Source organism: Poecilia reticulata, chromosome 13, assembly GCF_904066995.2.
Source record: "Poecilia reticulata chromosome 13, P_reticulata-male-v2, whole genome shotgun sequence".
NCBI lineage: Eukaryota > Metazoa > Chordata > Actinopteri > Cyprinodontiformes > Poeciliidae > Poecilia > Poecilia reticulata.
In genome coordinates, this window is record NC_088842.1 from 27657505 (window position 1) to 27685239 (window position 27735).

General features: G+C 37.6%; 1 protein-coding gene across 1 annotated transcript in view; it reads left to right on the top strand.

Moving 5' to 3' along the window:
- Positions 1-19683, top strand: part of lhfpl6 (LHFPL tetraspan subfamily member 6) — a 67176-nt gene extending 47493 nt beyond the window's left edge. Inside the window, exons 3-4 of the mRNA XM_008426364.3 lie at positions 12541-12639; positions 18905-19683. Of these exons, the coding sequence (XP_008424586.1) occupies positions 12541-12639; positions 18905-19023 (218 nt within the window). The 3' untranslated portion in view covers positions 19024-19683. The remainder of the gene's footprint in view (positions 1-12540; positions 12640-18904) is intronic.
- Positions 19684-27735: the final 8052 nt, after the last annotated feature.

Here is a 27735-nt window from a genome sequence, read left to right on the forward strand (position 1 = left end):
AATAGTGGGAATGTTTGATTTAGAGTCTGTTTTTGCACCTGACTGCAAAAACAGTCAGGTGCATTGTCAGGTGCAGACAATGTGCATGTCTGTGCATGTCAGAATCCTGTTTCCACAACTGCGTGCGAATAGTTGAAGTTTGCAACGACTCAAGACCCCCTCTGAGAATGACCAAGACAACGCCAAGATTTGAGCCTATCATTAATTAAGTTGAGATCTTCATCACAAATTTAAATAATTTAGTTGCATATTTTCAGCTGTATTTTTTAATAGAAGAAGAAATGACACAACAACACAATATTGGTTTCACAAGAATAACAATTTGGCTACATCTTTTTGGGGAAAATTTAGAATACCAAATTTTTGTTTTCACAAATAGCATTAATGCGTCACAAATCTTGAACAGTGTTTTAAAGAATCGGTTATCAGAATATGCGGTTTATTCCAAACCGTACCACTTCGTATTCTCGGTTGTTTTTTAGTGTTTGACTTTAAGTTTATATTTTTGCCAGAAATTTAAAGAAAATCATTAAAAATTCAATTAAAGTACAACATGAATCAAAACTAGCACAAAACCTAAACCCAAAGTGTCAAACAAAACCAAACTCCTGCCGAGTATGATGGCAGTAAAAAGTAAAAATGCTCTTCCTAAGTGCTTGTGTTCCAGGCAGTTTTAGCTGAAGTTCATGAAATTCAGTTATTTTTTGTAATACTATAGCTGAAAAAGAGAATTTCATATTAATACGCCCAAATATTTCACTGTCTTGAGTCATCAGTTTAACCTTTTTGGTGGCAGAGTGGTGATTTTGCTTCCTAGAGACAATTGTAGCCGTCCTCGTGATCTGTCAGAGGCTGTTTGCATCAAAGGTCTGAGGTTGGTGCCTTGGTCAGATATTGTTTCCTCTATTTTCATTTGAGTTTAAAAATCAACTTAAGAACAAAAACAGTGGATGTTCTTTGAGGTCATTTTCTTTTTCAGTGATGTGCAGCAGCTGTGGAGTAAAGTATTATAGATTTACAAATCAATAAGTATTGATAACAACATCAATGCCTAGACTATTGGCTAAATGACACTTAAGTCCTTGTCATTGGTAGCATAATGCAGATTTGCTGTGCACATTACTTATCACACATTCTTCTCATACTTTAAATAAATCCTTCCCTTTTTTCCTCCCTCCCACTCAAACCACCATCTCCTTCTCCTTTATTCAAACAAAACTCCAGATACCCATCTCGCTCAAATAAAAAAAAAGAGACAAGCTCTTCAGCTTTTCCTGGAAGCAGTGGCCACATAGCTTAAAGCCCTTCTGAAAGCGACTGTGTTGATGCAAGTCGGACAACAGAGAGAATTGAAACATGATAAGAAATGTAGGTGTGCATGCTGAACATGTTGATGTGTGCCTTGGGTTTCAAGTGAGGGAGCGGACAGGCCTCAACATGCCGAGAGGGTTCCTTAGGCTGTGCGTACACTGACACATTTTCAGTTGTTGCATTCAGCTGCAGCTCAAACTATACAACCACAATGCAGGATTCAATCATTTATAACCCACAAATCATGTTCTCTCACTGCACAGCCCGATGCTCGGACACAGCCAGACGGTTTGTACCGTACATGCGCTTGTGACACGTCGTAGCTTTAAATCTGACAAGAAGAGAGTCTTTCATATTCCTTTGAGATCATAATCTGAAATATTCAAATTTCTACCTGTCATTTTTTTACTCACATGTCCACTTTTAAGCAGGCAACATCTAGTCATAGTTATAAAATATTGCATTGCTTGTGGCACTTAATCATAGTAGGCAAGGTTACTTGTATACTTCCTTGAAAAGCATTGCAGTGAGTGACTTGTGAGAATTTCAGATCATTTTGGCTTGTGCCACTGCTTCAAAAGTCCAGCACCAGAATTTCAAAAGGGTTTGATTTACGTTCCACCATACGAATGCTAATGGAGAGCTGGTTGTGAGGTGTTAATCACTCCTTGTTACCCCAAGTGCTACACAATGCACCACAATTAGGCCGAGACGATTGCAAAGATTGCCGGACGACTGGAAAATTGGATGAAAATGGACATTTTTAGTCCATTTGAATCCATTTTTAAACATGCAAGTCAAATAACTTCTTACAGCTTCATGTGAGCGACATGGGAAAAGTTTTCAATGCGACATTTCATTTAAAATGTCTCCTTTCTCCTGTTTTCAAGAGACAAGGTAATGTTAGTCTGACATTGATATACTAACAACATCTATTCAAACTGATCTGAATGTGCAGTTTTTCAGTGACTTTTAAATCACTAGCTGTCATGAAGAAAAAAATGAAATAAAGTCTGAACAAATGATATATTAGAGTGAAGGTTATTTTGGTTGTTACAGGTCTGTAATTTTGTCGTTTGAAGTTGCTCTCAGATTTCCTTGCTTAATCCCGCACACCCTACAGGGAATGTCTTACAATAATCCGGGTTACTCAAGCCCTTCCCCAACTCCAATTCCCTGGCCACCAAAAGTCTCCCCAGCTTTAACAGACGCCTTTCCTCCCCCTTGCCCTCTTTGGCCTCTTGAATGATAACCTTGAATGGCATTGTCTCGGAGTATGAAGGAGGGTAAAGAAATTCCTGGGGTCTCAACGAAGAGAGCAGGAGGGCCGGACAAATATGAGGGGCCGTTTAGGACAAAATCTATGTTTTGTCTCTCACACACTACAAGAAACTCACGCACACTCCAAAAAACATCACGCACACTCTAAAAACATCACGCACACTCTAAAAAACATCACGCACACTCAAAAAAACATCACGCACACTCAGAAAAACATCACGCACACTCAGAAAAACATCACGCACACTCCAAAAAAACATCACGCACACTCTAAAAAACATCACGCACACTCTAAAAAACATCACGCACACTCTAAAAAACATCACGCACACTCCAAAAAAACATCACGCACACTCCAAAAAAGCATCACGCACACTCTAAAAATACTCAAATTGCGTATACATACTACTAAAATGTCTCACGCACACATTTTATCTTTCTTGCACACATACACTGTACTAACATCTCGCACACACACACAAAAGCTATCTTTCTCGCTCACATACACTACTAACATGTCGCACACACACACAAACGCTATCTTTCTCGCTCACATACACTACTAACATGTCGCACACACACACAAACGCTATCTTTCTCGCTCACATACACTACTAACATGTCGCACACACACACAAACGCTATCTTTCTCGCTCACATACACTACTAACATGTCGCACACACACACAAACGCTATCTTTCTCGCACACATACACGGTACTAACTCGCACACACACACAAACGCTATCTTTCTCGCACACGTACATAAATGCTATCTTTCTCGCACACATACACTGTACTAACAACTCGCACACAAATGTTTCTCTCACATACACAAGACTAAAGTTGCGCGCACACACTCACACACTCGTTTTATGTATGTGTGAGAGCGAGACTCTTTTTTTGAATGTGTGAGAGCGAGACTCGTTTTTCGAATGTGAGAGCGAGACTTTTTTTGAATGTGTGAGAATTGTCACGGAAGAGGCGGGGCATAATTTTTTGATCAACTGCGCATGCGTTGATCCTAAACTATAAGCTTCGATTGTTGACTCACTGTATGTTCTATTACTTAGTATATTTGTGCTTTTAAATATATATAGAACTTTAAACTTTCTTGTAACTTAAATGTACTATAGAAATAAATAAATCTGATTGATTGATTAGAAATAGCAAAATTGCTGTAGTACAATCTGTCCACTGGGTGCCAGCATTACAGGAATTATTAACCGGCGCCAACTAGTGCCGAAGAAGAAAGAGTAAACCTTGGTGCGCTGCGGCCGGGAGTTGTGGAGAACCCCCGGCCGACATTAGCGTTCATAAATCGGATCAACCTTGTGCTAAACGCCCCTACTCCCCGGAGCTCGAATATCGAATATCCAACTTGAAACTAACTTCACTGCGGTCCAATACCGCCTCGGTTTGAACTAGAGTTAGCCATGTTCGGTATAGCAGACTCTTTCTTCTTCGGCACTAGTTGGCTGTAATGCTGGCACCCAGTGGACAGATTGTACTACAGCAATTTTGCTATTTCTAATCAATCAATCAGATTTATTTATTTCTATAGTACATTTAAGTTACAAGAAAGTTTAAAGTTCTATATATATTTAAAAGCACAAATATACTAAGTAATAGAACATACAGTGAGTCAACAATCGAAGCTTATAGTTTAGGATCAACGCATGCGCAGTTGATCAAAAAATTATGCCCCGCCTCTTCCGTGACAATTCTCACACATTCAAAAAAAGTCTCGCTCTCACATTCAAAAAAAGTCTCGCTCTCACATTCGAAAAAAGAGTCTCGCTCTCACACATTCAAAAAAAGAGTCTCGCTCTCACACATACATAAAACGAGTGTGTGAGTGTGTGCGCGCAACTTTAGTCTTGTGTATGTGAGAGAAACATTTGTGTGCGAGTTGTTAGTACAGTGTATGTGTGCGAGAAAGATAGCATTTATGTACGTGTGCGAGAAAGATAGCGTTTGTGTGTGTGTGCGAGTTAGTACCGTGTATGTGTGCGAGAAAGATAGCGTTTGTGTGTGTGTGCGACATGTTAGTAGTGTATGTGAGCGAGAAATATAGCTTTTGTGTGTGTGTGTGCGACATGTTAGTAGTGTGTATGTGAGCGAGAAAGATAGCTTTTGTGTGTGTGTGCGAGATGTTAGTACAGTGTATGTGTGCAAGAAAGATAAAATGTGTGCGTGAGACATTTTAGTAGTATGTATACGCAATTTGAGTATTTTTAGAGTGTGCGTGATGCTTTTTTGGAGTGTGCGTGATGTTTTTTTGGAGTGTGCGTGATGTTTTTTAGAGTGTGCGTGATGTTTTTTAGAGTGTGCGTGATGTTTTTTAGAGTGTGCATGATGTTTTTTTGGAGTGTGCGTGATGTTTTTCTGAGTGTGCGTGATGTTTTTTTGAGTGTGCGTGATGTTTTTTGGAGTGTGCGTGAGTTTCTTGTAGTGTGTGAGAGACAAAACATAGATTTTGTCCTAAACGGCCCTCATAGACAAAAGGCATCGCCACTCTGCAAATCAGAGAATGTGGGGGGGATATGAAAAGGGGTTAGTTTTTCATTCAGGTAAAAAGCTTTGACAGAAAAAAAGAGCGCAGCCCTGGAAGAATAAAACTCGCCTCTGTGTGCTTTTTAAAGCATTCAAACCTCCCTTTCAAAACTCAATTCGACTATGATGATGAAATCTGAGGCAAGAATAAAGATTGCTATATTAGAGCAGAACTCATGAACTGAATGTTGGATATGTGCAGCTGATTGTATCAGGTTAAGTCTATTCAACCTAACTCTCTTTCTTTCACAGTCCATACATGAGTCTTTCATAGGAGCCATTAGGCCTGTGATAGTGAGCCTGATAATGACTGAGCATAGATCAATTGAAACTCAATCTGTGAATAAGCTGGCCTGCCCTTTTATATTCTGCATGGCACACTCATTCTGACCCTTTCCTCTTCCTCCTCACCTCCTCCACTGAACTCCATCAAGTATCAGCTGGCTGCCATAGCAACTGAGCCCAAAAAAATAAAAATAAAATTGATTATTGGCAAAACACATAGTGCAAAGTAAACAGTTCTCCAAGATATGTGTTGATGGACCCGTTTTTAAATTCCCAGAAAGCTGAAGGCAGATGAAACTTTTACCTGATGTTGTTATTGATGCTTTTTTAAAGAAAACTAGTTCTTTGCAATCACCATAAGCCTTTCAGAAAGAGTACAGTATTGTCAGTTTTCATAATTCGTCCTGCTCTACAGTGTGATGGAGCAGCCGCGTTGCCTACAAAACAGCCCTCTGTTGAATTTACCCTGATCTATCCTCATGGTAGCTTTGTGAAGTCTTGCAACAATTTCATCATGAGACGACCTTTTGCTTGAAGCAATGTTAAGTTGTTTGTGAAACGGGGAGATTTCCAGTCTGTGCTTTGGTGGAAGAAACTAAGTACTCAAAAAAATCTGATTGTCCATACTGATGATGATTTATTTCTAAGAATGTTCTTAGTAGCAGAAGGAAATTAGGATTTTAACTCTAAATGTAGCTTCTGGTTTGCAAGTGGTAAAAGTGTATTAAAATGAAGACTTTAGTGTTGTTTCAGTCTTGTTGCTTTCACGTTGCAGTTTTCAGAAAGTGTGAGTCCAGGGAACTAAGTGCACAGTGCTTGCTACATTTATTGGTCCCCGTGGTGAAGATGTGTAAAAAGCTTTTGAAATGAATTCTTCTTGGCATGGTCTCATAATAAAAATATCAGAAAATACCATCCATTTTTCTTTCATTTCAGTTCATTTATTTTTTAACAACAATTCTATATAAAGATAATAATTGTTTCTAACAAAAACCCTGGTGTCAAAATTATTTTTGATACTGACTATGACTTCTTTTTACAAAGTTGGACTATATAAAAAGAGATGTTTGACCATTCCTTTTTACACAGTCTCCCTGTGTAAAAAGGGAGACTGTGTCTATACAGGCTTTTGTTGTGTCTGGTGAACATTTTCTCTGTTGATTTGGCTTTTCATGCTCCTCTATTGATCTGTGCACTGATATGAAGGCAGATGTTGTCTGAAGTCAAAGTATAGAGGCTTTAGCAAAGGCGCTTCAACCAAGCCTGGGAGCCGTCCCTGAAAGTCTGCAAATTTGAAGAACAAATATATAGACCTCTGACTGTAGCAAATTTTGTTGGGCAATTAATTAAATTATTGTGATAAACAACAATATTATTGTTTTGAGATCATTTCTAATCAACAGTATAAAATGCCGTAATAATGCAAATACACTCTTTCAAAGATCAAGGAACTAATTTCTAAAGAAAAATTGGCTTTGGAACTGGATGACATTTTAAATATCTCAAACAAATACACAAATGAAAAACAAATTAAATTGATAATGAAGTTACTGTAAACAAACTTGCCCTTCAAAATATATTAATCATTAGGCTTAGATTGGGAAACCAGGCAATAGTGCCAGTTGGGACTTTTGTTTTAATAAAAAGTGTAAACTTTTACTCTTACTGCTGTGTGCTGGGTGTCAAATATTTGTAGCAGTTTTTGAAATGCTGATTTTATAATAAGATTAAAGGGCAGCATCTCTTTATTGTTTAAATAAACTGGATTCATTTTTGCTCTGGCCCTTTTGTGTTTTGTTTGTCATTTATACACCCGTCAATGTGGTTGTAGTTTTTTTTTTTTTTTTTTTTTTCCAAGCTGGGAAACCACCATCAGATGATTACAATTTAAGTGCTGATACATGTTTGTTGTATGTCTATGCTTAGTTGCTTCTGTTTTACAACAAATGCAAGATACCGACTCCGCAGGTTAAGTGGCTCACCACGGCCATTCGGTTTGAATTCAAATGTGTTCCTTCACTTTAAACCAGTATTTCCTGGCTTGCTCTCTTGCTCATGGGGCTTCCGTACTGCACTCTGTGGTACCACTCCACGAGCCTGGCTAGTAACCGATGCAAGAGTTCCCACAGTCAATCTTGCACCTTGAAACTATCGAGCACATTTTGATTGATCAAGCTCATTTTATTTATCATACGATTAATCACGACAAGCCTACAAATACAGTAGCATGGGGCAGGTATAGATCTGAAACAGTAAGCGCCATGAGGCGGCAGAAGGCAAACAACCCAGCAAGCCACCTCACAGCACCCAAACACTGCAAGCCCCCAAACCCAATGACCACAGCCAAAATAAAGGATCCTGCCTTGTAACTTGTAGATTGAGGGCTACCTTGATATCACCTTAAAGCTAAGCAACCTAACCCCACGCACTGATCTAAGCACTCGGTTTTACTTTAAGTCCCAGTAGAGTTTGGTAAACTCTCCATCTGTATGACAGAAAGAGCTTTTCCAGGCAAGCCTTTGAGAAAACTATCTATAAAACAAAGTTCTATTATAAAGCAAAGTAAACTATAAATTAGAAAAATGCTTCAATTACAGTAATGTCTTAGTTATTGGGGTACCAACAGTCTGCCACTTGACAGACAGACAGACAGAATTTTGGTGGGTTATCAAACCCATTAAAGAAATTCCCGGACTGCACTCATTTGTGGCTCAAACTGCTACAGAAACTCTTAGGTGTTCCAGCAGCTGACAAGCACACGTGAAATGAAACAAATCCCCAAAAGTCTCTTTTGTGCAAATTGTAGCGTGTTGGTGTCAGCTTTGGTGAAAAGGACAGGAAGTATCTCTGCACAGCAGCGTGCATGCAGAATCACAGCCTAAAGGTAGTTGCCTCTGAGAGCTCTGCATGTTTTTAACATTTTGGCTCGCAAACATTCTGTGAAAGAACGTCTTATACTCGTACTAATCTTTTTCCCACATCCCAGTCTGCAGCTTTCCTACCTCCAGTTTTCAATATCCCGCATACTGAGTGTGGAGGATGAGATTTGCTGGATTTATCCATCTCCAGAAAAAATAAATAAATCCAACAGATAAAAGCCAAACGAGGAACGTGGGACCACATTAGACACAGACCTGAATTATACCTTAGTGATTCGTTCATATTTTTATTCGTCTGCCCCCACAGTGACTTGTTCTATGCCTTGTCTGTCTTAATGGTGTCATGGTAAATTGTGAGCCCTTACGTTGATTTCACCTACTCAAATGTTGCAGGATCAGAGAGTTCCCATTTTAAAATAGCTGGAAGCAGCAACAGTTTGTAGTCTGACCTTCTCTGATTTTGCCAAATGAAAGAAATTGAGTAATACATTTGTTGTTGTGAGAATTCTCCTTCTGCTTTTAAATTGTCCTTCAATTCATTCATGGTTTAGATTTTAGAGGTAAAATTTATATGTCATGTTACAGTAACTACTCATTCATCTTGGCAGATTGATACAAGACCTACATTACCGCACACACAACCCCAACCAACATAGTCAGCTCTCACTCTATTTTTTCATCAACAATGCAATTGAACTCCTCCCATTGACTCAAAGACCAACCCGCTTCTTTGAGGAAGCAGTCCTCCTTTTTCCATTAAGAGTGATTCAGACTACAAACCACTCCTCCATACATTGAAAGTCCTCGCTTGATTTAACCAGAACCAAATCATAGGTAAAAATCAAAGATGAGCCCAGATGTTCCCCAACCACAAAACTGCCTCTCCACAGTAAACCTTGAGACCCTGTCAAGAAAAACTACAGAGAACATTGGAGAGAAATGACAGCCTTGACAGGATCCAACGCCCGCTGGAAACACACTCAACTTTGTGCCGAGAATGTAGACAGAAGTCTTTCGTTGGTTGTACAGGGACTGTGTAGCACTTTAAAGAATCTTGGGCACCCCATACTCCAGCAGAAGCAATCACCCCCTCAAATTCAGTCGAAGAACAAGGATGTAAGCATCCAGAAAGCTCACGTAAGTCTGAAAAGTGACCATATAGTCATGCTTGGGTAAGATCTGGTTAATGTTCCATGGCCATGAGGCCACAGCACTCCATACTTGCTCTGGCGTCCAGGAAAATAGGTTCGGTCCTAATTTTGACGAATGGCGACGTGGCTGTGCTTCACATGGCGCTGTCATGCACAGCTTTGTGGAAGGAGTGTAAACGCTCTCCCTGACTATAATGGGTGTCTAATTACTGTGGAGTCCATTACATAGTGGAGCAGAGAAGCATGCAGTGTAAATTAGGTGCGACAATCAGTAGCATAATTTTTTCCAACATGCCAGAGCAGCAACTCTCCCAACTTTTCAGCTTCAGACCTTGACTATCAGTTGAAAATACAAACATTTCCACCAACTCAGCTAAACAGGGGTATAAAAAAATGTGCAAGTGCTTTTTTAAAGCCTTTTTTACATTTATAGAATTCAAATTCTTTGTCATTCTCCCACAGTTGTTTATTCACAAACCCTAGAATAAGCTTTCCCAGGGATGCTGAGACGTTTAATCCCATCATTGCTGATTTTTTTTTTTTTTTTCTGGTCCCATTTCTTAAAATTAGCTTTCAATCACCTCATCTGGAAACAATTTTTAAAAAGTTTTTATTAGCTTTTTGTGTGTTTTGTGTCTACAGCGACTTAATAGTTTGATTGTTTTTCAGCAGACATGTTGAGCTTTTTTTCTTAAAGGAATGGAAATTTTGGTCTTTGAAAGCTTACATAATATTTGTCTTAATCACACATTTGTTTTTATTTATCCTCTGCATTGCTGCAGAAACATTCAATTTGATTACATGCTGGTGCATCTGTGTCTTGCACTTAAAAGAGAATTGGAGATTTTCTTTCATAATAGTCATGCATATGTAATCACTTTGGCAAGCTTTACAGTCTATATCCTTACAACCTTGTATCTTAGCACATTAAATCACACTATATAACTGAAAATATTCAAATTGCTGTTTATGTGTGTTTTTCCACCCAGCAGGATGGTGGGTGTTGGGTTTATCACTATAACACGGCGGCTGCTTGAACAAGGGATTAATGCGCTCTGCTTATGTTTTACTCTTCCTTCCTGCATGCTCAGCTAAATGTTGTAATTTTTCGGGGTGCAGCAAAGACTAATCTGAAATTCTCTTAAAGCTCTGAAGAGAAATGGGTGAGTTATTGCATATGTGAATATCCCTGGATCCCCCCGCTGATACTCAGCTGTAATGATACAGACTTGGCCAAAGCCTGTTTTATATCCCCTTGCTCTCATCAGTATGCCAGAGTTTCACTGAATTGATTTTCTAGCAGCACTACCACAGTCTAACACTCTGTTTTTCTCACACAACTGCATCAGAAACACGTTGTCCTTTTGACTTTGATGGGGAGGGAGAAAACACAGATGTCTTTTTCACTTTTCCCACTCCGCCCCAGATGTTAGTCGGTTTGTCCGGCCCATCTCCATTAGCATGTGGATTAATTTCTGCTTCTTATCAAGTCTAGATGTAATAAGGCAGCCCTGGATGGTACAGCTAATCATGTTGGAAGGCAGCGCTTTCTTGCTTCTCTTTTTTTTCTTTCTCTTTTTTTTTTCTCTCCTCAGCTGCCATCTTCACATCCCAAAACTGATAGCAGGGCAGACGCATCAGAGAGGATTAGGCTAATGTGATGGCAGAGCCACCTACAAGGGGCCCCCACAGGATAATTTTAAGAGACAGTCCTTGACACTCAGGGAATAACTTGTCAGGACCTGGCTACAGGCAAATATTGAGGATATTAATCCTTAATGTAATGGCCTTGACTAGATTTTACTCTTGTCTCTGTGAGCAGCTTTAAGCACAGTCATAAGTCTCTTTAATCACTGACATAAAGCAGTCCCTCAAGGATTCTCCTGAGTTTTACAGTAATTATTGCATAGCGGGGAAAAAAAAAACGCTTGTGTTTTTCACTCTTGCCTGTGTGAGAAATTGCCAAGCAATTTGCATAATGTTTGCTGTTAATTTGCACGAGTTTGATGATTCGCTGGCTGAGGAGTGCTTTGTTTTGCTGCAGTAAAACTGGAATGAAGTGTGAAATCACAATCCGTGTCATTTTACAAAGATTTTTTTTTGGGGGGGGGGGTGGTTTTAGGGCTTGCTGTGCCCAAACTGGTATCTGACATGGACAAAACAAACAAATAAAATTAATCCTTCCTTTTCCTGTTGCTTGTAAAAATAAACCGTAACGTTTTCCACATTTTGATTTGTTGTAAATACAGACAGCAAATTATCCAGTTGGAATTTTATAATATAAACAAATGAAGGTGGTGCATAACTGGGAAGTGAAATGAAAAGAGTTTACAAAAATCATTCGCAAAAGTGCAGCTTGCACTGTAGTTCAGACAGTTCAAGAAAAACGTTGTTGATTAGGTGGAAATGAGGTTAATTTATTAACAGGGCAACAATTATTCGTGTATACAAACAATCTGGCCTTTGTCAAGTGTAGATAGAAGAAACCCATAGGAAACCGTCTGCACAGTTTGCTTCCAACTATGTCAGGGAGGCAGTAAAACTATAGAACATGTTATTCAAGATGGTTTTCTTCAGTCGATCAATCAATCTTGGGCTGTCTTAGAAACTAAATAATACCTTGTCCAAATAAATTCATGGCATGCTATTTCTATAAAAAGGTGTATAAAAATAAAACTAAAGTATTAGTACTATGTGATACTTTGTGTAAATCAACTACATAAAATCCAGATAATGGAAATTAAGTATCCAGAATTGAACGTGACGTCAAAGTGGCATGAACACTTTTGCAAACTGTTAATGAAATAACGATGTCGAAAACACAGCATGTTGCTTTGTATTTTTATTAATATCAATGAAAGGTTTCCAAATTATGTAAACCCTGAGGGATCCATCCATAACGCAATGCCAACCGTCCTCCAGGAGCTTAATTATGAGAGTCTGTCCTTGATGCAGGTTTCCTTTCATAAGCTTTGCCTTCTCAGCCTCCAGCCATGTTTTGTGATATTTCTGAGTCCCCTGTGACGGGCTCCTCCACTGCAGCCGCCTCATCATTTTCTCATCATCTTCTTCTTTAGGTCTGCTCATTGGGTCGGGCTGTGCACTCTATCCACTGGGATGGGACAGTGAAGAAGTCCAACAGACCTGCAGCAACAGCTCAGGCCAGTTTAAACTGGGTAAGAAACTACACATTCATTAATTCATGAATTCGTCTTGTGTTTACTGGGTGTTTTAGTCCCATAAGCGAAGAATCTAGGAAAGAGATATGTATTGTGTCTAAGCAATGACACACAACCCCCTTTTCTTTTTTTCAGAAAACAGACACCTGCCTCTCGTGCTGTCATATTCTGTAGAGCCATGATTTCTGGGTGTTTAAAATTCATGATATAAAGTCAGCCGATCCTCCTCTAGCTGGTGAGCTGCTGGTTACAGCTATAAATATGTGCCGAGAATAACTAGGAACTCGACTTGCGCTCTGTATGCAGCTGGCATTATCAGGTCTAACTCACAGACAGTAATATGCTTTTTTATCAGACACTTGGGAGGCAGGAGATCTTTTCATCTCACTGCTCCTATATTTGATGCTAATCAAATAGTGCTGAATGTTTTACTTCATTTAAATATTTTATTAAGAACTGCACCATCAGCAAACTTCAGAGGGGAGAAGGGAGAGATATTTAGTAGGATTTAGACAAATAACGCAAGAAAATCCATTTTGAAATTTCTCATTAGGCTGGCTTGATTGGGTTGTGTTTAGAGTCGACATTTGGAGCTCAAATTGTACAACTGACAAACAGGATGTGTTTAAATAGGAAATGTTGAATTTTAATGACATTTCTCAAATTAATTCTGTAATTTGTTCAAGTCTTTTCTAATGGACACTTGAATGGAGAGTGGATTTTAGACTCCACAACAGCATTGGACATGCTCAATATAAACCTTTATAATATTTATCTTGGCTTCTAAAAAAAAACAACCTGTATTTAGTGTTATGAATTACTTAAAATGTTTCTTAAGAAGTGCATTTACCATCAAGTCACTGAAACATCACAGATTAGAAACAGCCATTTAATTATAATTGTGCCTAGCTGGAAATTAAAAAAAAGGAAACTTATTTTAGTTGACAGTACCATTACACCCTAGTTCTTCAAAAATGAATTAAATCCCCATTAAATAGAATACAATTACAGTCATCTGTTGCTTACTAGTTTCTAAACATCTGACTTTGTCTAAAAATACACAATAATCTCCACATTTGCACTATTAATTATACAAAAATAAAACAAAAAAGGGAAAAGCTAACTTGCATTTCAATATACAGTTGCTTCTAACCAAATGCACATGAATAACTGACCATTATCTGTCTGACCACGTTCGTTAAAACAGGAGTTTTGTCTTTTGCTGTCTTGGAGTAAACAGCTTTCTGTAAACACAATGAATGTCACGGAGGAAAGACATTAGCAATGATGTTAGAGAAACAATTTTATGTCCTATCAATCATGATTATGAGACCATCCCCAAACTATTTGAAGTCCATCATTCTTCAGTGAGAAAGATTATTTAAAATATCTTTTTTTTTTTATTATTATTTTGCTGTTCAAGATTCAGCAATGTGAATGTTAAAGGTCACTACATGACAATTAGAAAAATACTTAACATTGCTTTTTGGAATTATAAAGGCAGAAAGATACTTATGCCAATCATTAGTCCACATTTTTTCCTGTGGGATTTATTTTTGGGCCCAGAATCATAAACACAATTTCGAACCCCCCCTAGTGCTGATTCTGGGTCGGGTACACCAGCAGATGTTACCTTTCTTCCTTAAAATCTCTGAACAGTTGCTCTTATTCTGACCTTTTCTCTTAGGCTAATTTTCTAAAGGAAACCATAACATCAATAATGGCAGGGGGAATCACAAACTCCTCCATCATGTAAAGGTGGCAAACCTACAAATGCTTATTTTCTGCGTTCTCACGTCAAAAGTGTCTAATGGGGCGTGCCGACTAATGGGGCGTACTTTACATCAAATTAAAACGTTTTCTAAATATTTATTAATAATGTCAGTATATCGAGACAGTATTTTATGAAAACAGTTTAAAATAACTTAAACTCCTCTTGATTCCTGCTGCAGCTTTAATTTCAGTTTAGGAAATAATTGCATGACCTCTGCCTTAGCAATAATAAATGCCCTGGTGAAAATGGTGACATGCCAGACTACTCTGCTATATTTAGTTCACCTCAAATAGGCCAGCAATAATTGCATGTTGTCACTTCTGTTTCTGGACAGCAGGAAAGAACCATCTTTCTGAAATTCAAATACGTCAAGGAAGATAAGCAGACTTTATAGCCGGTACTGGACTGCAGGTTCTGAGAGGCAATAAACATGTAAACAATCTCATAAGTTTTGCTCTGTTTACTCACTAGAGTTTCTACTTTATCACCCTGCAAGCCAGTTGGCCTTTAGTCTTTTTTGTAAGCAGCTGCTGATTAGCTTTAGATACATGAGGAACTTTTAGGTTAATGTTATATTTGTGGAAAACCAAAAGGGCACATAAAGTAAAGGTCAGTTTATTAGGCATGACCTGCCCATGATTGGCTCGCGCTAATTCTAAAGCTAACCAGCCTTTTGAGTGAGGGAATGGGCTGCGGTTCCTTTCAGCAGACAACATCATAGATGATATATAAGCACGCGGAGCGTGCTGACAGATGCCGGTTGACTCCAAACACCGTATCTCTTTATTACCGTGAACTACACCACAACCTGTTTTCCCCTTTTCATGTTTCCTGACATGAATACAAAGAAAGTCACGTTTTAGAACATGAATCAATAGGTTTATTTTTGCATCGGTTTACACAAACTGCCATGACAGTACATTCTTCTGTCAGTAATTGTGATGACAAATTACCCAGAACAGCTGGATGAAAGATCAGTGAACACCATGTCCTTTAACAAGACAAAAAACACCAATTATTCTTGTTCTCCTACAGCTCTGCAGCTTTCAAAGACAGCCAACGCTGCAGAGAAAAAAAAAAAAAAGTGTGTCAAACAAATTACGGCTTCATATAGTCAACAGCTGTCAATATGTCTACATTTGAATTTGACGGGATCTATATATAACAACCTTCTCCATAATAATCAGTGCAATGATTAATTGATTAGTTACCTTCCCAAATAAATCCAGAGCACGCCATCAGAAGTAATTATGTTTGGTATCCAGTTCTCACGTTGTTATTTCCTCTTTGAAATAGCAGACTGTTTGAGCATTATTGTTAACAAGCATGCTTGCTTCACAGTGTCATTTGCTGCTCCCGGCAAATTAATTTTTTCTTCTTTTAGACTGTAGCTGCTGTTGCTCTAGTAAGCAACATGACAGGCTGATGATTTTTTTCCTTTTTTTCTTTTTGTCCCATGCGAGCAGCAGATTTCACACAAATCTTTCACACAAATTAATTCCTCTTTCTCATTTATTAATCATGAGGAGTGTAGACGACAGTTCAGAATGCCTTTGGAGATCACCAACGCTGGATGTGTGTGTTGCATCTCAAGACCTGAACATGAAGAAGCATAAAAAAAAAACTCTCTGCTTTGACCACACAGGGTATCAAATGAAATATTCTCACTTTGATCATTTAAAATCAGAAACACACAAAAATATTTATGAATAATGACCATTATTTTTTATGGAGTGTGACAATGAAGCAAAGATAATTGTACAAATGGCAGGGAAGTGAGATTTTGTGAGACTTGTATTTGATCTTTGAAGGTTTTTTCTGCGCTGAGAACACAAATGACAGGGTTTGTTCAAGCAATACTTTACTATTTACATCCAATTTGAGGTCATAATATCTTTTAAAACAAGTTTCTTGCATAATTGGCAATACTCCTATTCAGCTTTTTTTAAATTGTACTCTAAACCCACTATCTGATTTTAAATATTTAAAAGGTCATAACTCTTGAATTATTGGTCAAGGTGTCAGTATGATTGAACCACATAGGCACTTACATTTTATTGCTGAAATCATTGTCCATTTCCTCACAATTATTTTTTATTTACCAGATTTATTACTGGATGTGCATCATAATGACACTCTCATAGAACAGATTCTACAATGTAATGATATTTTTAAAAAGCAGCTGCTGTTGACTCCAAGGCTTTGTCGGGTGAACAATGTTGGTAAAACGGTCTGAAAAGCTGTGACATCCACCAACAATATTATTTGATGTTGGTGCAATTCAGCAAATCCTTCTAACTGTGACTGATCATTAAATATTCATAAGCTGGGGTGACATTACACCATGAGACTCTGTGAGAGAGGATGGGAAGTAACACAGAAGAAGTCCGAAAAATATGATTTGATTAACGTTAGTTAGTTAGTTAGTTAGTTAGTTAGTTAGTTAGTTAGTTAGTTAGTTAGTTAGTTAGTTAGTTAGTTAGTTAGTTAGCCATATTAAAACAGCAGTCTAGATGTATTCTTTTGAGAATGTAGATTTTCAAATCTAACATGTCTACTAGTAGAGGTGAAAGTCTTAAAAACATAAAACATCAACTTTGCTGTTTTGTGTTCTGCTTTCTGCTTTAAATGTTTTCTCTCTCTCTTTATTTGAGCAATGTGTAAACATATCTGAATATGTCAGATAAAATTGAGGTTTTTATGTGCTAGTTCAATTTGAGTCTTCTTCACTTACTAACAGCATTGGGACAAAAGTGTGTTGTTGTTGTTGGGTCCTGAAAACTCTTAGGTTTGGTACGTTTATTGATTGGAAAAGATACGGTTTTTAAGTTTTGGCCAATTTCTTGAAGCATCTCTGTTTGATAATAACATTATGGTGTATAATTTATTGGTTATGTGTGCATCAACTTTAGCTAACACAGTTCAGTTAGCCAAAAAATATTACTTTAAGTGACACAAGACTCTTGAGTTGGATTGGTGGACGGATCTGTGGCCTAAAATCAATATTTAGTACATCAGATGTGTTGGTATGAGGTCAGACATTTAATCTGTCCCATTTTTTTACAAAACGTCTGAATTCTGAAATGAGCAACATGGTTATGGATAGTTGTTGCAGCAATTACAACACATCACAAAGCAAATGCGAATGTTGCGTAGTTTTTCCAAACGTGCCTCTCTAAAGGTTACTTCCACATGCTGCAGTAACGTCATGCTTTCAGAAGCATTCCTAAACGTCCTTTACATTAATTTGTCACATACCAGACTGTTGGAGAATGAGGTTAAACTATGCTCCTTACTTTCCTTTTAATGATTCTCACAAGCAAGAGAGAAATGTAGGAGCTGCCTGAACAAAAATGTTAAGCATCTGGCTCCATTCTTTTCAACTCACACTAACATGTTAGGATCAAACAGTATACCCAAGACACACCACACAGATTATATACCATATTATGCATGTTTTTTTTATATTTTTTATGAAACATTTCTAACTGCTGTTTAAGAGGCAGGGAATCTTTCAGCTTCAGCACACCTGTCAAAAATGTTATTTATTTATTTCTTTGTTGTTGTTTTTTTTTTGTAATAATAGATTTCCCAACAATTTGATAGAAAAATATTCAATATAGTGATACAATTAGTTTTAGAAATGTAACTCTCACAGGCAGTTTAAAAACATGCATAAATATAATCACCAAATTATAAAATTATGGATAATTAATGTTGATGTTCCTTCCCCAATGTTTCTTAAATATCCAGAGATGTATGTTTAAAATCCTGTTGTTGTTTGACCATTATAGTTTTTGGGATTATAAAATACAGTATAGTGTATGTTGTGTACATAAATAGCTTAACTTAAACCTCAACATGTATTTAAATACTAACAGTCTTATATCTCATTTACCAGGATGGGAAGAATAAGTGTTTATTATTGTGAAACTTTTAGTTCAGCGCTGTAACTCAACTACAACACCAACTATTATGTTGAAGTTTTTGCGATGCAGGAAATCTGAAGCAGAGTCTATGACATCATTATAAAAGGTGCAGGTTCTACATAATTGATGTGAATGTGGTGGGGAACTCTCCACTTGACCCATCTGTAATACATCATGATGTATACTAGCAGAAAAGTAGCATTATTCTTTTATTATGGGCCATCATTACAAAAGCTACAACCATCTGTCATGTAATACATGAGCAGAAATACAACACCATTGTTTTACTGTTTCAACAAACCTTTGAAATATGACAGAAGTGGTGTAACTAGGACAAGATAAAGACGCTTACTGCATCAAATTATGCTATGCCAAAGTTTTTACTTTTGTGTTTACTTTATTTCCTACTAGTTATACAACTTTCAGAAAATATCTGTCAATCTACAAATATTTTTCTCTTAGATATCTAACATCGAAGAAGCTACCCAACTTCACAGGCAGCTGAAATCAAGACTGAAAAAAAAAATGTTCTCCTTTAATCTCTTGCTCTGCTCTGCAGGTTCCTGTCAGATCGGCTGGGCATACTACTGCACGGGGGCGGGCGCGGCCACTGCCATGCTCCTTTGCACCTGGCTGTCCTGCTTTGCCGGGAAGAAGCAGAAGCATTACCCGTACTGACGAGAGAATCGGAGAGAAAGGGACAGACTGAGACCTGGGGCGGTACGACAAAAGGGAGGGGGCTCCAACCGTGTGGACTCAGACAAGTACAGCACATCAGGCACCGCAGACGTCAAGTCATTACGGTGCTCTGCACAATCTTGGGGACGCGTCTCATCCGACGACTGCAGGGACTGTTTCATAATGCAGCACACACATGGCTCTGAACACTTCTCTTAAAAGTTGTTCCTAAATGAAAGATGTATGGACCAAGCGTATTAGTAAAGTTGTTACATTATGTTTTCCTTTATTTCTGTTATCTATATCTTCTCAATTCATTACTTTTAACGTGATGGTGTGGCCTGTAAAGAGCATAGAAATATATTCCCTCATTACTCCTGAAGTGTTCCCACCTCCTCTGTGTCTCCCATTCTTGCCTTAAACAACCTGAAATGCAATAATACCTGTAATAATGTAAAGCAGTCCAGAAAACTGGCCGCCTCCCTCCCTGGGCTCAGCCTATTTTCAAATATCAGACATTTAAGCAGAGTTTATTTAACACGTTCATAAGATATACAATGTGTATGGTAATGTATTTTATCATGTTATCACGTGTTTTGTATTCACTCTCAGATTATTCTTTGTCATGCTTTTCGTTTTGTAAATAAATGTTTAATTAAATCCTGCTTTCAAGCGTTTTTTTTTTGTTTTGTTTTTTTCACAAATCCTGCAGCGACTAAAGCGCGCCCTGGAGCAAAATGGGGAAGGCCTTCGCATTCCTCAAGACCCTTTCCCACAACTTCCTTATCTTAGGAGCACGTGCTTCATATGAGAGCTCTGTGAATCTAACTTTTTCCCTGTTATTGATTAGCTAAATCCCATGACCTCTAGTCAGAGAATTTGCCTTTTTGATCAGGTTTCTCAACTTCAAAGCCCCAAAGTGGTCCAGACAAAGCCTGCGATGTAATCACACCCTGGGAAATTGAGCAGCTCTGCACCCAGCCGCCTACCAGCTCAGTGTCAGGGGGTATCTCACAGTTCCTGAACCCGAATGCATGGTGGGAATAACAACAACGATAACCTCTCGGTAGCTGTTACCGCGGCCGTATGTGTCATTAGAGGAGCGAGCTGCACCCAGCTTTTCACCTTCTATTTTCAGCTGTTTACTCCTCCATGATTTTTTCCTCCTTTGATTAACAAACACCTTATCCCCGCCTGCGTGTACACAGAGTCAGCTCATTTACAATGCAACTGTTCTCAATGCATTTGGCCCTCATTAGCAGTTCCATTTTCTCACAATGCTCAGCATCCAGCAGCAAATGGAAACGCGCGCCCCTCCCTTCCGATCTCACTTGAGAAATATCTCTGGGTGCACGCTCTGATGTTTAATATGTTAGCACAGCTCCTCTGCATTCTGCTTCCTTCTCCCTCTCGCTCTGATCTACGGCGCTGATTGATATCAGCAGCGATTGTTGCAGCGAGTCAACCAGCTGCCTCATCAGCAGAGGCAGACGTATTGGGGTCAAGTTGGAGCGCTTACTCCTTGATTCCGACATCCCGTACCTCAGACTGACAGGCTGCAAACCCTTCAGTGTGAGAACTCGGCGGATGATTGTATTAAAACATGCAAAATGTGTGCAAACTTGAAAGTACAGCTGCTCTCATGAAGCAACATCAAAACTCCTTTGCAATAGTCATGAATGGAGACTGACAAGTGAATCTGTTTACTCTAGGCAGAATGATTTGGTTATGTAGTGAGGACCACACATTTCTTGCATCCACAGATCATCCCTGAGATGTTTATTTCCCCCTTTTATTAAAAGACCTGTCCTTTAAATTGATTTAAAAAAGGGGAATCACTTTTAACCTTGTCTTAGTTGATAAACATTTTAAAGAGTAATATGTAATTTCCAGGCACATAGCACCATTTTATGGCACAATCAAGTAACTATGTTACATTCAGTTACCTTACAGAAGTGCTGCACATATAAAGCATGACTTAAAAGAAATTTGACTTCGCAAATTGACGCCTTAAAATTGGACTTCTGTCTCTTTATGAAGCGCCTATTCTTTCCGACACTTCGCCTATTGGATAACATCATCATCATAACAATACTCTTTCATTAAGTCATTTACAGCTGTTCATAGAGCAATGGATTGAGAAATGGTTCCATTCTTAGCTCAGCAGACATGCAGATTGAGGTGTTTGCTAATTGCTGCTGTCGCTAGTCTCAAAAAGTCATTTTTACTTAATACTCCTCCTTTCTTTTCTTCCTTTCATTTTCTTCATGCAAGACCAATCACAAGCTCAACAGGCCTGCAATCCTCTTTTTATATTTAAGATTTCCTGAAATGAAATGAATCCTAGCTAAAAGTTTATTTTCTCTGATTCAATACAAAGAATCAAACAGAATTTTATTTGTGTCTGTTTGAAGAGTCAACTGTGACGAATAAACTGAGTCATCACCAAATTTATGCTGTTCAAAACAGACAACCAACCTCCTGCTCCCTCTTGAGTGATACACAGAAGTTGAAGAGAGACTCAATTAGCTGTACAAAGCCTTACATTTTTAAAAGAGTGCCATGTTGTCAGAGTGCCCCCTTTAGTGCTTTGCAAATAGCTCATGGACTTTCTTTTATTCTCAGAATATTGCTCATGTGAGCCAAAATGTTATATCATCGTTTAAAGCCACCTCAAGTGAAGGATAAGATCAATAATGTTAAGACATTTAAAGTTAAGTATGTTTTTGCCCCGTGTCATCCCAGGCTACACATTATGATGTGCGAGTGTGAGGATGGACCAAAATGGGGACTGGTGCTCAGTACGACCATAATGATGTGTATTTAATAATGAAACTGAAAAACAACTTAAAATAAGAATGGGAAAACATCATGGAGCCAGGGCACACATTCAGGAAAATAAAGAAAATAAAAACAAAACCGGGAACCATGGAGCAAACGGAAAGATCCAGAAAACGTAGAAGGGGAGAGAGGAACTCAAATACCAAAGGAGAGGCGGAAATGACTAAAGGGACCAGAAGAGCTCATTACAGGTGAGTGGATGCAGCTGGGGAAGGGAGCAGGCCGGGACAATTGAAGAAATAATTGACATCTGGGATGGGTCACGAAGAGAATGAAACAGGAAATTAAACATGAACAGCAGACAGAGATAAATACTAATCTAACGAAACAAACCCAAAACACAACTATGAGAATTGTTTGTGTTTTGCTCACTGAATAAACTAAAATAGAAAGATATAAGAAAATAAACAAAGAAGAAATGATCAAAGCAGACAGTAACTGAACCCGAACGTTCAAACACCTACGGATCATAACAACACAATGTACTTCAAAGTGCTTTAAAGAGAAAAACAGGAACAAAGGTGAAGGAAATTACAATAAAAAGAAGTACATTGAAAGTACACTTGCTCGTCAGTTAGAAATATAATAGAAAAAAGGCTAAACAAAAAAAGGAAAAGTTTAGAAAGCTGCAGTAAACAGTTTTCCATCCTGATTTGTAGTAGCTTCTGAATCTAAGGTTTTCAGAAAGTTAGTTCTATAGATGGGATACAACTAAATGTTGCCATTGTTTAGTTTTGATCTACACACGATTCATATTTGACAGCTTTGCAATTTATTCAGACCGTTAAAACCATTGTGGATCAATAAAACAGGAAGCCAGTGTAGTGATTTATGGACTCTGGCGATATGATTAACTTTTGTGGTGTCAGTCAGGACAGAGCTGCAATCTGACACCACTAAACTATCATCTCACAAACTAAAATTAAAACTATGCTGTAGGTTTTTCTGTGTCCATAACCATCCTAATGTTGGTAGGATTGTTGAAGGTTGGTTTAGAAATAAACTTTTTGTAATTTATTGTTTAAATATAATTCTGAATAGTTTCTCTAAATTGTCCTCAATGATGATGTAAATATGGTAATTTTATACCTATGAAACTTTATGCAATAAAAATATTTCCTGAACAGGTGGATCTTATCTAAAAGCAATTTACAAATAAAAAATTTAAAAAAATAGAAAAAAAATCCAGTGAAAGATCCACCTTTAAATGCCTGTTATGCAATGCTCTTTCAAATTTTATAAACTTTGCTGTTTTGACACTTTTCCTTGACTTTTATAAGGAATTTGACTCTCATGAACACAATACAAATTCGAAGGTTATTAAAATGTTTTATAATGAAATGAACAGCTCAAATATATCATCTCTACCAAGGTTTTTGATATGAAGAGGTGTATGACAGGCCTCCCCATATTCTTGCTTTTTATTCATCATTACTGAACTTGTATTCTCAAATATTTCACACAACTCAAACAGTCATAATTTAATTTGGTATAGAAGTTAAGATGTCTCAACTACCAAATGACACAGTTTTGTTTCTTAGAGATAAATCAACATATATGGTAGAAGGATTAAAGGTTTTGCTAAGTTGCAATTTTCCTGTCTCTAAGTTACCAGTAAAACTTTCAACATTATGGAACTACAATCTTTGTTGCACAGTAATTTAGGGATAAACGTAGGACTTTTTGAAAAGTAAGTGCTTTCCAGTTATAATCAACATGCAAAGAGTTTGCCCCTATTGTGAAAGCCATTCCTTCAGGCATAGCTTAGTTAATGAAAGCACACTTTGAATATCAAAGTTTTAGTCTGCAAATAACTTATATAAAAGTTATGCTAGAACAAGAAATGCTCAAATCAGCATATAAGGAAAGTCCTATGTAATACAAGTATTGTGTCACCCAAAGGAAAGTTTTTCTGGAATGCATAGTGTATAAGTATAAAGTGGAGGAAAACATGGATGATTCACTTTCGATACTGCATTTCAAATAAAATAAAGGAGCTTAATTTCAAAATTGTGCACAGTATTTGCCCTTGTAACAAAAACTATCAGTGTTTAAGTATATGGATGAAAAGTGTGCTTTATTCAAGTTGAGTCAGAAACTATAATACATTTATTTTTCAACAGTTCTCTCTCGTCTGGGTGTCAGAGGGACTTGGAGAAATTTGTCAAGAATAAAACTAAGCGCACTATCCAAACCAGTTCTGGAATGTTATAGCCAAGTTTAAATGTAGTGATAAAAATCTGAGCTTAATAATTGATCTAATGCTCCTGTTAAAGAAATTTAACATCCACAAGGCAAGATCCTCCACACACACACAGACCAAGATACAGCAATTTGAATTGCACATTTTTATTTATAGTTAGCTTTAAAGTTTGGATTTGATGGACCATGAATATCTAGAATCATAAACTGCCTTTACATATTGCATAACTTTCATTTGCTGCATTTTCTTTGTAAAGTATAAATGTTCATTGTATTTGTAGCAGATAAAATTTTTGAAGAATAAAAATGTTTTGGCTAAAAACTTCTTTGGAAAAAAATAATTTTTTTATTTTTGTTTCCAAACTGTGATGTTTAGATTCGGCCGAAAAACAGGATTAAGTTTTGCTTTTAGGAAAAATTTATAGAAATTACAATTTCAATTTTGGTTCTTTGCTCATGTAGAAATAATGTTCTTCCTTCCATACATTGCTTGTTTTCAGCTAGAAAGAGTAAACATCAAATAAGCTTAAAAACAGCAAGTCCCCAAAGAAACACTTTGAAACACCTTCAAAAACCAAGCGATACTGTATGTCAAGACTAAAAATCAAGAACGTTTCTTTCCTTTGATGCAAAATCTGAGGAGAAGAAACATAGCTCAACACTTCTAGTGCAGGACTGTAAGTTTCTTGTGTTTGCCTGTGTTTTACCTTCCTATACTTCGCTGATTTCAAAATGACTTTTGGAAAGATAAACTTTTGCAGCTGAACTAAAAAAAAAATCTACATGAATTGATTCTTTATAATGAATATTTCCTCTGCCTGATGGTTCCCTGCTGCTCTGAAAGGCCAATCTGCTCAAAAGGAAATGTTGAACTATTCATGCTTAAAGCTATTAAAAATTGCAAAGTGAATATTACACCAGAATAGTAACCATTAAGAACTTAAACATTTTGTGATCTTTACCTTTCAACATTCATTTACCCATATCTACAAGTTGGGATGTCACTGGATTGAATAGATATTTAGTTAATTGCACTCAAATGTGATTTGGAATTATGCTCCGTTCAAAAGGCTGAGCTGACTTTCTCTCTGAGGTGGCCAAGAAAATAAATAAATAAATAAAAAAATAAGTACAGGTGAAATTCACTGAACATCCCCTTGGCAAGTTATTTACATATAAAGTGGCTGAACATTCAGGCTGTGACTCGTGCACAACAAACTGAATCACAGTAACTGGGACTCAAAAAAGGATAAAATCTTGAAGCTTACAATAAATTAGTAACTTCCTTCCTTTTAGGACATGGTTTTGTTTTTATTATGACACAAAAATGCAATGAGATTCACTCAACAACCACTGCAAAACACAACATAAGCATCCTCACTCCTCCTTGTCATTGGATAGCATGACTAAACCACATTAAACTATTGTCACACAAACAAGTTCCTTCCTTATACACTGATCTTATTTTCTGTATAGTCGAATATAATCAAGAATATCTATTTTTAATCAGAAGAGAGTCTGACTGCTAATGATTTTAAAGAGACAGAAAAACTAATTAAAAATACTAGAACTATTTCTACTTTACCTTTATTACTATGGGATAAAATGGGACATTTTATGAGTAGAGATTCCACTCAAAAGGCTTTCTTTAGGCAAAAGACAGAGGCCAAAAAATTCAGCAAACTGTCATTGTAAGCAGAATAAATATAACTTATAACTCAGTGTTATGTCCACCAAGGGCACAACATATTTGAGTGCCCGAAATCATAATGTGCCCGAAGCACATAACACTCAGGTTGTTTTGTCTTTCAAAATGTCTGAGATGCAATCATTCATTGAATGAAAAGACAGCTAAAGAATTTCATTTTAACTCAGTGATCAGTATTTCCGCTTACAATTAGTCATGGATTATTTTAAAAGTTTTCTTCGGAGAAATGTGTTTTGTTTTGTTTTGTTTTTTTTGTAACAAAAGACGTCCATTAAAGAAAGTCATTAAAGTGAAGTTATTTACGTAGATTTACAAGGACAACTTGAAGGGACTTTTGAAAACTCGGCTTCGGTGGGTAGCAGGTCAAATCTGAGGCGTTTGTGTGAATTACATCATCTATCCAGTTTTCCTATGAAGCACTTCTTGGTTTCAGCATCGTCACTCTGCACGCATGGCCACTTTTAACCCACTTCCACTCTGGAAAGAGTTCATTTAAAACCTACTCGTATCTCTTTCTCTGCCGCTTATCTTTATTTTTTGGAATTATTGATTTACAAAAGCATGTTGAAACAGACATGAAAGTACATGGAATGTATTATAACACACCAGACAAACCAATTCAGCAACGTGAATCAGAGGCTGTTTCTCAAAGCTCACATACGCATAGGCTGGACGGATTACATCTCAAGGTTCACTGGTTCACCCGTAGGGACGTGCAGGCTTGTGGTGAGCAGGATTTCTAAATTAGCGGTTTGTTTGAAGTTAGATAGAGGTAAAGGGCAAACTCGCAACAAATTTTTGAGCAGGGTAAGACGATCCGTTTCAACAGCGCAACGATTTATTTATGAAAGAACTTGTGCACACAGAGGTGTTTCCAGTTTGAGTGAAGTGATGTTGCTCGTTGCGTTAGGTCACCGGAGATCCAACGATGTCAGCAGGGATTTTTGACAGGAGGCAAAGTTCAGAGCATTGTAATAACACAGAGTTTCATTCAAGTGGCCAGAAGGTTGTTATGAAGTGTCAATGGGCCGATGTAAGTAACACCAAGACAATAAAAACAACAGGAATGTAATTGTTCTTCTAAGATAAAGTGTCTTCCTAGAGAAAATAGTAACTATCTCACAGTTACAGTGCTTTTCAACATGTTCACACATTTCTACATGTTGTTACATCATAATCACAAACTCATCAAGATCAAATGTATGTCAAGAAAAACTGTATTTCATCAAAGCATTTAAAACCACTTTCAAATCTTCTAACGAGCAGAAAAGTGGATCTAAAGAGGCAGTGAAGACTCCCAGAGTTGAGGGCTGCCGCATTTACAGCATCTGGGGAGATGTTTGGGGTTTAGTGCACTGCTCAAGAGCACTTCAGCTGCAGATAGGGACTGAATGAGGCAGCTCTGAGCACGCAATGTTCTGGTCCTCTGTTGTTGGGCTCGGATACCTAAAATAAAACTGTCTCACATAAAGCAACAGGGCAAGAGAGATAATAATTGTATTTTTACCAAAGCAGATTAAAGCAACTTAATTGGAAAAAAAGCTTTTAAGCAGGTTAATTGGATATCAAGCAATTATGGACGAAAGTCAAGCACTCTTGAACATTACATTAATTATAATGTGTCATTTGGCGTCACCATTAGTTAAAGCGAAGCGATGTCTCTACATGGTCTACATAACTCCAGCTCATGGAAATTAGTCACAGCACCAGGGAAGATCTCAGAAAAAGACTGAGAGCAGATTATAAAACAAGCCACTGTCAAGCTTATATCGTGCAAATACATTCTTCTGTAACTTCTTAGTGACTACAGGCTTCTGTCACGTCGGCTGATATTAAAATTCACGAGTCCACCATCGAGAGAACACAGAGAAACAATGGTAAGAATGGCTGGGGTGCAATGGGAGGAAGCCAATGCTCTCTAAAGAACTGGGATTTGGTTCTGTTTGCCTACATCTGAGCCA